Source organism: Tursiops truncatus, chromosome 8 (genome assembly GCF_011762595.2).
Source record: "Tursiops truncatus isolate mTurTru1 chromosome 8, mTurTru1.mat.Y, whole genome shotgun sequence".
NCBI classification, from domain to species: Eukaryota; Metazoa; Chordata; class Mammalia; order Artiodactyla; family Delphinidae; genus Tursiops; species Tursiops truncatus.
The window spans coordinates 48,016,555-48,029,811 of record NC_047041.1 but is presented as its reverse complement, the minus strand read 5'-3'; the positions used below and the strand labels follow the sequence as shown (position 1 = coordinate 48,029,811).

The following is a 13,257-nucleotide window of genomic DNA, read 5'->3' as shown; positions in this document are numbered from 1 at the left end:
AAGCCATTAATAAAATATCTAAGAAGGTTCTATAATCTATATGGGAGAAAAATTCTGGGAAATAGGGATGAACATTATATCCCTAATTAGAAAGGTAACTGTCTATTATACAATTTCCTTCTTTATGGAGACCAATTGAGAGCAGCGATCTACCCTCCAGCTCTCTTTCCTGGGGATTCTATTTCTCTTCTCTAAACTTACTATGTTATTGTTAGCATAGCATAACTTATTTGCAAATTAATCTTACATGACTTAGAAATCTATGTATTGAACTTATTTATTTATTTAAATTAATTTACTTATTTATGGTTATGTTGGGTCTTCGTTGCTGTGCACGGGCTTTCGTTTTTTTTTTTAGTTGCTGCAAAAGGGGGCTACTCTGCATTGTGGTGCATGGGCTTCTCATTGTGGTGGCTTCTCTTGTTGCGGAGCACGGGCTCTAGGTGCATGGGCTTCAGTAGTTGCAGCACGTGGGCTCAGCAGTTGTGGCGTGCGGCCCCTACAGTGTATGGGCATCAGTAGTTGTGGCGCACGGGCTTAGTTGCTCTGTGGCATGTGGGATCTTCCTGGACCAGGGCTCGAACCCGTGTCCCCTGCATTGGCAGGCAGATTCTTAACCACTGTGCCACCAGGGAAGCCCTCTGTATTGAATTTTTTTTTAAAGGTATTTTAAAATTTATTTTGGTTGCATTGGGTCTTCGTTGCTGCACGCGGGCGTCCTCTCGTTGTGGCGAGTGAGGGCTACTCTTTGTTGCGGTGTACGGGCTTCTTATTGTGGTGGCTTCTCTTGTTGTGGAGCACGGGCTCTAGGCATGTGGGCTTCAGTAGTTATGGCACGTGGGCTCAGTAGTTGTGGCTTGCGGGCTCTAAAGCACAGGCTCAGTAGTTGTGGTGCACGGGCTTAGTTGCTCTGCAGCATGTGGGATCTTCCCAGACCAGGACTTGAACCGTGTCCCCTGCATTGGCAGGCAGATTCTTAACCACTGTGCTGCCAGGGAAGTCCCTGTATTCAATTTTTGTTTAGAGTTTTTGTTCTTGTGTTTTCCAGGAAGTTATAACTTGTCCTTACATGTCCAGTGCAGGCTGTAGATGCAAAATATTATCCTCCATATTCCATTGTTAATAATTCTATTCTGTCATTTTTCTTTCCATATTGTAATAATGTTTGAGCTTCTCAAGCCTGTTTATTATTTCCCTGCAGTGTTAAACCAATGAAATTCCAATACTGAGCCTTTAAACTAGACACTTTCTAGCCACAGTTTTTATAAATTTTTACAAGCTAAAGAGGAGAAATGTTCCCTTTTTCTTTTCAGTTGCAAAAAGCAGATGATATTTTCACTGTTGAACAATTTTTGCAAATGTTTTACATAAAAGACGGATATGATATTTGAACTTCAGAGATTTTTATGTTCTATGAATTGTAATCTCTAAGAAGACTGTAATTCTGATTGTTTGCCTTGCTTACTCTGTGGTCCTGGCAATAATATTTAAATGGATACATCTACTTCTAAAAGCAGAAATACTTGGGAGTTTTCTTTGTTGAGCCATAAGAAGGTTATTGGCTCATCTCTTTTTCTACCACACACAGAGAGGTTAAAACAAATAAAACCCATGACTTAGTGGATTTCTCATTTAAACAGAGTTAACAAGTCTAATATCCTTTCTGTGCCTCAGTTTATGCATCCTTCAAATGAGCATAATAAGGCACAGGGTTGTTATAAGATTAAATTAGCTATAACTGTGTCTGACTCAAAGCACCATGTAAATATTAGCTTGTTACAGTTCTGTGTGTTCCAGAGTGTGGTGTGCACACAGAGCAATGTGTACAAAGACGGTGCTGAATGAGACCGTTGTCAAGGTTTGGAAGAGAGATTGTGCTGTGAGGAGAAAGAACACTTATTTTGGGTCAAGAGACCTGCTTTTTTTTTTTTTTTTTTTTTTTTTGTGGTACGCGGGCCTCTCACTGTTGTGGCCTCTCCCGTTGCGGAGCACAGGCTCCGGACGCGCAGGCTCAGCGGCCATGGCTCACGGGCCCAGCCGCTCTGCGGCATGTGGGATCTTCCCGGACCGGGGCACGAACCAGTGTCCCCTGCATCGGCAGGCGGACTCTCAACCACTGCGCCACCAGGGAAGCCCCAAGAGACCTGCTTTTGAGCCCAAAGCCATAGTCAGTAGATGTGGAGCTTTGGACAAATCATTTAGCCATTCTGAATCCCCTTCCACTGATAGGAAAAGTGGGAGTAATAATAACATATCCTGACACTTAAGATTTCTTTGAAGATTCCCAGAATCAATGCATGTGAAAGTGCTTTGTGTCTGGGAAAGTGCTATGACAATGTGAATGCTGATTGTGATGAAATGACAGAGTGGTCCCCCAGTCTACATTTTTGTTTTTGGCTGCACGGTGCGGTGTGCGGGATCTTAGTTCCTGGACCAGGTATCGAATCTGCACCCCCTGCTGTGGAAGTGTGGAGTCTTAACCGCTGGAGGGCCAGGGATGTCCCCAGTCTACAGATTTTGAGCCAGGAGGAGGAAGTATGTTCTAGAAAGTATTTTAGAGTCAGTCTCCCAGGTTATAGTGACTTTCTTTTTTTTTTAAAGTTATTTTTTTCTTTTGATGTGGACCATTTTTAAAGTCTTTTATTGAATTTGTTACAATATTGCTTCTGCTTTATGTTTTGGTTTTTGGCCTCGAGGCATGTGGGATCTTAGCTTCCTGACCAGGGATTGAACCTGCACACCCTGCGTTGGAAGCCGAAGTCTTAACCACTGGACCGCCAGGAAGTCCCTATAGTGACTTTTTAAGGCATCACTATTTTTAATTCAATACTTTTTCATCAATAAACATTTTTGAGAGACTGCTGTGTGTCAGGCACTGTGCTAAATGTTGAGGATACAAAATCATTAAAACGATACAGAATTTGCTTTCAGGGAGCAACTTTGTAGGGAAACACAGGTGTGTAAATAAATATGGGTGATGAGGTTTAATAGCTTATTAAACCTTTTAAGTTATATCTTTTTTTTTTTTTTGCGGTACGCGGGCCTCTCACTGTTGTGGCCTCTCCCGTTGTGGAGCACAGGCTCCGGACGCGCAGGCTCAGCGGCCATGGCTCATGGGCCCAGCCGCTCCGCAGCATGTGGGATCTTCCCGGACCAGGGCACAAACCCGTGTCCCCTGCATCGGCAGGTGGACTCTCAACCACTGCGCCACCAGGGAAGCCCTAAAGTTATATCTTATATATATGATTTAAGTATAGAAGAAGTAGGTGGGGCGAAGTAGTTGAAGACATGACATTGGGTGACAGAACAAAGGCCTGGCGTGGGACCTTACCCTACTTATCCTATACTCAGTCTTTCCAGACATCTGCTAGTTGATGAGTCAGAAGGAACCTGCATGTGTGGGAGAACCACAGAAACACATAAGGCGGGGACATGCATGCAGAACACTGGACACTTTGCTTAGGTCCACTGACTACATTATACAGGTAAATCATGTGTGCATGGGTAGGAGTTGGAGTGATGGTTAACAAACATAAGGTCACTTGGAAAATTCTAGCTACAAACCATAGCTATAAAGCAAAAGCAAATTTTTCTAAGTATACAATGAAAACCACAAACTAAATGCTTCATTGAGTTGTGAACGATAACCTCAGCCATAGAACTGGGCTCCTTATGTAATTCTCTATTATTATTTGCATGTTTGCCAAAATTGCAGTATGGGCATGAACGCTCACAATGGATTTAACTACTTATCATAGAATTTATCCCAGGGAGGTAGCTTGATGTAGTAGAAAGAAGCACTCAGTAGATATTCAAATAGAAGAAAGGACCTGGGGAAGAAAGGAGGAGGGAAAGCAAGATGGAAGGAAGGATGGATGGCAGGAAGGAAGGAGGGAAGGATGAGGGGAGGTAGGTGGTGGGCATTAAAACTGAATATTTAAATCCCAGCTCTGACTCTTTAGTTAGGTTAACTCTGACAAGTTATTTAACCTCTCTGAACCTTATTCTTTTCATCTGGACATGGGGCAGTACCTTTCAGGGTGATTGTGGGAATTAAAAATTACTTTTATAAAATGCCTGGTAAATAAGTGCTTATTAACTCATTTCTAGTAATTTTTGTATTTAGGTAAATGGTCATGCTGCGACCACTTATCAATGTCACCAAATTGTATATAGCACTATTTTATACATTATTCTTACATAGTTATATGCAACAAACTATATACATCATGAAGATACGGTTTTTAGAGTATAGTGATGGATTTTGAAAGAAATTTGGCATTTTGAAAAATAAGTAATATACCTAAAGAATGCATGCCTCTCAGTGTTCTATTGGATGCAAATATGTCTCAGAAAATCTAAATGAAAACACTAACACCTTTACCTGTATCTGAGGGAAGTAACACGCTTCAAACACCTGAACACCATTTAAATTACAACATGCACCTGAAGCCATAATGCTCTCCTCCACTTTTCCTTTGTAATTAAGGTGCTTTTGGAGTTATAACTGGGAGTGACTTTCTCTCAAATGGTGTCAGACATGGAGGGAATAAAGATTAAGAAGAAATACTCACAGATAGGATCTGGTCTCCTCTCTGGAGCTCCCCACTCAGGTCTGCTGGTCCACCAGCCAGAATGAAGGATACAAAAATACCTTCTCCATCTTCCCCGCCCACGATGTTGAAGCCCAGGCCAGTGGAGCCTTTGTGCAGGACCACCTTGCGCGGCTCCCTGTAGAAACAAGTGGAGAGCACAGTTCATAGGGTGGCCCACTCAAGATTTACATTGCTTTTACTTTCACCAGGATATATGACACCAGCAGTTCATTACCTGTGAAAATGGCTTCCCCAATTATGATAAATTTGCATATCAAAAAGATGCTAATATCAGGGCAGATGTCTGAACTCCTCACTGTAACAAATGCCAAAATACCATGCAAATTTATTCCTTAATTCCAAAACATTTACTTAAACTAGACTTACAAGTTTCCTTTGTTTAAAACATCTGTTCTTGTAATGAGCACTAGAGTAGTATTCAGTAGGATGGATGTATCCAAAAAGAGGGAGAGAATTTGGGGGACAAGAGACTAGACTGAATAGGTCAGACCATGAAAGATCTTACATGCCAGCCTGTGGGTTTGTTGTCTGTTTGATTGTTAATTAAAATTTACTCTGTAGGCAGTGGGGACTCACTGGAAGATTTTGAGGCACGAAGAATATTTAAATCCATTTTAGGAAGATTAACAAATGACCATAATAGGACTGATGGAGTTGGAAGCGCAGATATGATGGGAGACAGGAAAACCAGTGAGGATGTTGTCCAAGTAATCCACGTTTGAGGAAGTGACAGCCTGCCCAAAAGTGATGGCAGTGATAATGAAAAGAAAGGGTAACATGAGAGAGGTAATATGAAGGGAGGAACAGAGGGTCCAGAGATTGATTCAGGTATTGGAGGAGGAAGGAAGAACATCTAAGTAATTGGCAAAAGAGGGGTAGGTGGGTCATGAGGATGAGTATGATTTTGAAATGCTCAGTTCCAGGTACTAGTGGGACATCCTTGTGGAGATGTGCAGAAGCAGTTAGAGACAAAGGATAGGAATTTAGGTTCTCAGGACTGCAAATTCAGATTTGACGGTCATCAATAAAAGGCTGAGAGATGAAATCTTAAGGCAACAGTTCATTGAGTTTGTGTAGAAGCTGGAGAAATAGGGAATGTAGAATTGTAAAGGATCTTAGAAGTCATCTAGTTGAATTTTCTCTAGCAGTAGTTTCAAAAAATGTATTCTGCCAGCCTTAGGTTTGACCAAGGTGCTTTTTGTATCACCCACCCTCCTCTCCCAGATATCTCAGTTCCAATCATTAAAGCTTCCTCTTCTATTTTCCTGCTCTTAATGATGTAAGAATGGCAAAGAGCCATCCAATATATTTTTATACTAATGATTACACAGATTTTGTTATTTGCTATCACATTTCCTTGCACAAAGAGATGCATTATATCTATATTTAACCTTATTATGAGGAAGGATTTACAATGCACATCAGAGCTTGGACTATAAGTAATATGTAATAATGCTATGTATTAAGACTTAATTCATTTTCTTCTGCAAATACTTTGTAAGCACCTACTATGTCAGGAACTGTTCCAGCTACTCGGAAAGTTTGTAAGCAAAACAAAAATCCCTACTATTATAAGCATACATTCTGATGGGGGTAGACCACTAAAAAGAAATAGATGCAATAAATAAGTTTGTTATATAGCGTGTTAGAAAGCAATAAATATTTTAAGAAAAAGAAAAAGCAGAGCAGTGTAAAAAGGATTGGGCCTGGGCAGGATTTATTGAGAAGGTGACAGTTGAGGAAAGACTGAAGGGGTGAGAAAACTAGTCATATGATATCTGAAGGAAACATTCCAGCCAGAAAGAATAGAGGCCCTAAGGTGGGAGGGTGCCTGGTGTCGTCAAGGAAGAGCTAGGAGGCCAGTGTGGCTGAATGAGTGAACAAGGGAATGAGAATGGTAAAAGATGAACTCAGTGTACTCGTTTTCTATTAATGAGTAGCAAATTGCCACAAACTTAGTAGTTTAAACTACAACACCCACTATTATCTCACAGTTCTGTAGGTCAGAAGTCTGGGTGGGCTTGTCTAGGTTGTCTGCCTAGGATTTCTTAAGGTTGGTATCAAGGTGTCAGCCAGGCCAAACTTTATTGGGAAGCTCTGGGGAAAAATCCAGGTCCATATTTAGTTAGGTTGTTGGCAGAATTCAGTTTCTTGTGGTTGTAGGACTGTATTACATATATTTTATCATAAGGAATTGGCTCATGCAGTCATGAATGCTGAGAAGTTCCAGGATCTACAGTTGGCAAACTGGAGACCCAGGAGGGCCAATGGTATAACTTCTAGCTAAAGTTTGAGTCCAGAGTTAGCAGAAGACCAATGACCCAGCTCAAAGAAAGAAAAGAAAGAGCAGATTCTCTCTTACCCAACCTTTGGTTTTATTCAGGCCTTGGATGGGTTGGATGTGGCTACCCATACGAGAGAGGACAATCAGCTTTACTCAGTACACTAATTCAAATGTTAGTCTCATCCAGAAAGTTCCTCACAGACATACCTAGAATAATGTTTAACTAAATATCTGGGCACCCTGTGGCCCAGTCAAGTTGACATATAAAATTAACCATTAGTCTTAACAAAGACTGAGGTCCCTGTTTTCTTGCTGGCTGCCAGTTGGAGGTCTCTCTCATCTTCTAGAGGCCACACATTTTCCTTCCCATGTGGCCCTCTCTATCTTCAAGCCAGAAATGGTACAGTTAATCCTCTTCATATCTGGAATCTCTCTGTCTTGTTCTTCTGCAATTAGCTGGATTTAACTCTCTGCTTTTCAAAGGGTCATGTGATTAGCTTAGGCCCACCCAGATAATTCTTCACCTTAAGATCAACTGATTAGTAATATTAATTACATTTGCAAAATCCCTTTTCCATGTAAGGTAACTTAACTGTAGGAGTAACACCAGGAGGTGGAGATCATGGGGCCATTTCATAATTTTGCCTACAACAGGCAGAGAGGCAACAGGGGATAAATCCTGAAGGGCCTTGTAGACCATTTTAAAACTTTAACTTTTACTCTGAGAGAAATGGGGATCCACTGAGAAGAAGAATTACTTGATCTGATTTACTTTTTTTTTTTGATTTACATTTTTAAATGATTACTTTGGTATAAAATAGATTTGAGGGGCAAAGTTTAAAGAAGTGAGACCAGTTAGGTGGCTATTGCTATATTTAGGCAAAATATAATAGTCCCTTGGACCAGGGTGGTATTAGAGGAAGTGGAGAACAGTGGATACATTTCCATCTATTTTCTTTTCCTGTTCAGACTGAGTAATTCCCGTTTTTCTATCTTCAGATTCACTGATTCTTTCTTCTGTCATATTTATTCTGCTATTGAGCCCATTCAGTGAGTTTTAAAATTTTGTTTATTTTATTTTAAAGCTTTAACATTCGATTTGGTTTTTCTTTATATCTTTTATCCCTTTGCTGAGGCTTTCTTTTTTTAAAAGAAATTTATTTCAAGTGTGTTTGCAATTGCTCACTGAAGCATGCTGGCTACTTTAAAATCCTTGACAGATAATTCCAACATCTGTGTTATCTCAGTGTTTGTATCTGTTGATTGTCTTTTCTCATCCAAGTTGAGATTTTCCTAGTTTTTGGTATGAGAAGCAATTTTTTTATTGTATACTGGACATTTTGGGTGTTATGTTGTGAGGCACTGGATCCTATCTAATCTTAGTCTTTTCCGCATAGTCTTTTCCGATTGGTTTAGGTGTAGCATGTAGATCCAAGTGAGATGGATATTCAGCTCCCTATTCGGCTCTGGTGACACCAGGGAGGAGAGAAAGTGGGGTACCACCTAACATTTGACTTATTCTACCTGCCTGTCACTTGGTGGGGGTAGAGGCTCAGGTCCCATTGGACCCACTGACACCAGTGGTGGAGAGAAAGTAGCATGTTGACTAGCACCACCTTGAACCACCTTGTTTTGCCTCTTTGCCTCTGGGTGGGGCTAGAAGTTCAGCCCCCCACTGAGTCCCACTGACACTACCCTGGTAGGTAAAGTGGTTTGCCACTGAGTGCTGCTTCCTTTTTCCTCCTTCTATCTGTTGCCACTGCCAGGGGGTGGAAGTCCAGCTTCCAGCTGGTCCCTGCCAATACCAGGAGTAGGGGAATAGAATGCTAACCTCATTCCAGCTTGTTGCTGCTGGGTAAAGATGTAACTTCAGCTTTCCACTGAAAGTGGAGTCTCAACCAGCTACACCTCATACCATCTTATTCTGCCTTTTTGCTGCAGAGTGGGGATGGAAGTTCAGCTCTTGTTTGGACCACTGACACCAGCCCAGTGGAGGAAATGAAGGGCCATCTCATAATTGCTTCTCCTAACTGTCTCTGGTGGGGTCAGAAATCGAGCTATCTGCATGGTCTACTGGTACCACAATGGTGAGTGGACAGTTTTTTCTTTGGTATTTGGCTAGAATTAGGGCCAGTATTACTAAAATGTTCCCAGTTCTATTCGTCTACCCTTTACCCAGTCCTTTGGTTACAGGGAGCAGGCTTTTCTTGAGGCTACTTTATCTGTGCCTGTTGGTGGTTTCAGGGTATAGGCTTCTCTACTGCCCCATCCAGGATATATGGGAAGCAGAAAGGAAATCCAGATAACTGACATCAGTGTCATTCCTCTCCAAGCCAGCCTGACTTCTTTCCAACTTGTTAGAGTGTTGCTATGTTTATCATGTCTAAAGTTGGTTTTGCTTTTATAACAAGCGGGAGGATTAGAGAGGAATGGGGATACTCTATTTTGGCTGATACTGGAAGTCCAGGTTCTAGATACATTTGTGAAGGTAGGGGCCAAGAGGATTTTTGACAAAAAAAGTTATTATAAAAATATCCTTCTTCCCCCAATATAAAACACACACTCTTAGTGGGACCAATGACATTCAAGCTACAGATAATAAACAGAGGGAAGGAAGGGGGGCTATTATGACTCTTTATCTATACGTTAAATATTGTGCTTGATGCTTTCTGTGCATTATTCCATTTATTCCTCAAAACAGTCTAATGAAGGATGTATACTGATGTCTGCAACTACTTTGAAACCGATCCTAAAGGGAAGGTGGATTGATGACTGGATAGATTGAATAGACCAAGTATAGTAAAATGTTAAAAGCAGAATCTTGATGGCAAGTATATGGATGTCCATTATAACATTCTTTAAATTTCTTTATATGTGAAAAATTTTATAACAAAATATTGCAAAAAGTAAACAACCTGATGAAGAAATTATTTTGACAACTTTTTAGATTAGTGAAATAAGACTGCCAGCCCAAGTTTTTACTGAGTTTAGTAAGTAGCAAAGGCAGAATTAAGACAAATTTTCTGTTTCAAAATCTCAGAGTACGATATATTCCAGAGATTGTCAATTGATAAGTTGGAGGCTTAATTTGACCCACAGTGTTTACAAATGTTTGAATTAGTTGCTCATATTTAAAATTAGGAAAATTTGCATAAAATGTGGATTTATGGCTTTACATGAAAAAAACCCAGACATTCTGTGAATACTGGCTCTTAATCTCATTGCATAGCAACAGTTGTCTAGAACATGGCTCTGTTTAGATGGGGCATTCATTCTCTAGCTTGCCTTGCATTCTCTAGTCTTACCTTTCCCTCACATTTCTCAGACAAAAATCTATAAGTTGCATCATATTTGCACTTCTTGCAAAGTTAAGAGGAAAGTATTGTACTCAAGGTTCTATCAAAAATGAGAAAATGAAAACTTTATGGAGGGAGCCTGATATTTTAATAGAAAAATGGGAGAGAACAAAATTTCTTTGGAAGTAAGGATTATCCTTACATGTTTAATAAGCAAAATGCTCTCTGCAGAAAGAATACAGCTTTAAAGATTATTATGAAACATCAGACCCCATTACATATCTATGTAACCCATGCAGGGGCATTTTGTTAGTGACCCTTTGCATAAAGCACATCATTCTTAAGTGATGGTAGTTTTTATTTATTTTCCTTGGACAAGTCTGTTAAACCAAATTACTTGGAAACTTCTCAACTCTTGAGATTTAAATGTCTTTTTAAAAATAGAATTTTATATCAAAGTAAATTAGGATGTTTAATAAAAGGGAGAAATGCCAAGAAATAAATCTGTAAGATGGTATGCAAATAAAATGTCCGAAGCACACTCCAAATGATGTACTTTTTCTAATTTAAACTTCTTATACTGATAACCCATGACATTATATGGAAGATTTTAAAGAGTTTTCATGTAAAGATGAAACAAACAAATGAAGATAACAAAACAGAAACAGACTCACAGATATAGAGAGCAAACTAGTGGTTACCAGTGGGGAGAGGGAAGCGGGGGGTGGGGGTGGTGGAAAATAGGAATATGGGATTAAGAGATACAAACTACTATGTATAAAATAAACAAGCTACGAGGATATATTGTACAGCACAGGGAATATAGCCAATATTTTATAAAAAACTTTAAATGGAGTATAATCTATAAAAACATTGGATAACTATGTTGTATACCTGAAACTAATATAATACTGTAAATCAACTATACTTCAATAAAAAAATAAAAAAAACTGTTTTAATGTATATTTTTCTTGTCAGAGGATCAAAACCCTGTGGAAAATTAGAAGTTCTACTTTTTTTATTTTAATTTTTATTTTATATTGGAGTATAGTTGATTTACATTGTTTTGTTAGTTATAGGTGTACAGCTAAAGGATTCAGTTATACATATAATCCATTCTTTTTCAGATTCTTTTCCCACATAGATTATTACAGAATACTGAGTAGAGTTCCTTGTGTTATACAGTAGGTCCTTGCTGATTATCTGTTTTATGTATAGTAGCGTGAGAAGTTCTGTTTTTCTGATGCTTAGGTAAGTCAACTTGTTTAAGGTAGTTGTTAAGCTAGCTTATTGTTCACGCAGCTAGTAAACATCACAGCTAGTCTTCTTTTTCAAGACAAATTTTTTTCTTCCAGTTTAATTGCGGTATAATTGGCATACAATACTGTATAAGTTTAAGGTGTGCACCACAATGATTTGACTCGCATACCTCATGAAGTGATTATCACAATAAGTTTAGTAAACATCCATCCTCTTATATAGATACCGAATTAAAGAAATAAAAAATATTTTTTCCTTGCAATAAGAACTCTTAGGATTCAGTCTCTTAACAACTTTCATATATAACATACAGCAGTGTTAATTATCATGTTGAACATTAGATCCCTAGTACTTATTTATCTTATAACTGGAAGTTTGTACCTTTTGACTGTCTTCATCCAGTTCCCCCTCCTTCCCACCCTTCACCTCTGATAACCACAAATCTGATCTCTTTTTCTATAACTGAGACTTTTTTTTTAAACATCTTTATTGGAGTATAATTGCTTTACAATGGTGTGTTAGTCTCTGCTTCATAACAAAGTGAATCAGCTATACATATACATACATCCCCATATCTCCTCCCTCTTGTGTCTCCCTCCCACCCTCCCTATCCCACCCCTCTAGGTGGTCACAAAGCACGGAGCTGATCTCCCTGTGCTATGCGGCTGCTTCCCACTAGCTATCTATTTTACGTTTGGTAGTGTATATATATCAATGCCACTCTCTCACTTCATCCCCGCTTCCCCTTCCCTTTCCCCGTGTCCTCAAGTCCATTCTCTACGTCTGAGTCTTTATTCCTGTCCTGCCCTAAGGTTCTTCAGAATCTTTTTTTTTCTTTTTTTAGATTCCATATATATGTGTTAGCATACGGTATTTGTTTTTCTCTTTCTGACTTACTTCACGCTGTATGACAGACTCTAGGTCCATCCACCTCACTACAAATAAATTTCGTTTCTTTTTATGGCTGAGTAATATTCCATTGTATATATGTACCACCTCTTCTTTATCCATTCATCTGTTGATGGACACTTAGGTTGCTTCCATGTCCTGGCTATTGTAAATACAGCTGCAATGAACATTGTGGTACATGACTCTTTTTGAATTATGGTTTTCTCAGGGTATATGCCCAGTAGTGGGACTGCTGGGTCGTATTGTAGCTCTCTTTTCCTGAGACAGTTTTTTAAGCGCAGTTTAGGTTCAAACAAAATTAGGAGGAAGGTACAGAGATTTCCCATAAGCATCCTGCCGCCACACATACATAGCCTTCTTCACTCTCAATATCCCCCACCAGAGGGCTACGTTTGTTACAGTTGATGAACCTACACTGACACATCCTTATCACTCAAAGTCCATGGTTTACATTAGGCTTCACTCTTGGTGGTGTCCATTCTGTGGCTTTGTACAAATGTATAATGACATGTATCCATCATTATAGTATCATACAAAGTAGTTTCACTGACCTTAAAATCCCCTGTGTTCCACCTATTCATCCCACTCTCCACACAACCTCTGGCAATATTGATCTCTGTACTGTCTCCATAGTTTTGCCTTTTCTAGAATGTCACATGGTTGGAATCCTACAGTATGTAGCCTTTTCAGATTGGCTTCTTTCACTTGGTAACAGGCATTTAAGATTCCTCCGTGTCTTTTCACGGCTTGATAGCTCATTTCTTTTGAGTGCTGAATAATAGTCCATGGTCTGGCTATACCACAGTTTACTGATTCACTCACCTACTGAAGGGCATCTTGGTTTCTTCCAAGTTTTGGCAATTATAAATACAGCTGCTATAAACATCCATGT

At 39.5% G+C, this 13,257-nt stretch overlaps 1 protein-coding gene across 3 annotated transcripts in view; it reads right to left on the bottom strand.

Moving 5' to 3' along the window:
* Positions 1-13,257, bottom strand: part of DLG2 (discs large MAGUK scaffold protein 2) — a 2,041,254-nt gene that overhangs the window by 366,888 nt on the left and 1,661,109 nt on the right. For all 3 annotated transcript variants that reach the window (XM_073808350.1, XM_019948680.3, XM_019948679.3), the window contains one exon: positions 4,575-4,731. In XM_073808350.1, the coding sequence (XP_073664451.1) occupies positions 4,575-4,731 (157 nt within the window). The remainder of the gene's footprint in view (positions 1-4,574; positions 4,732-13,257) is intronic.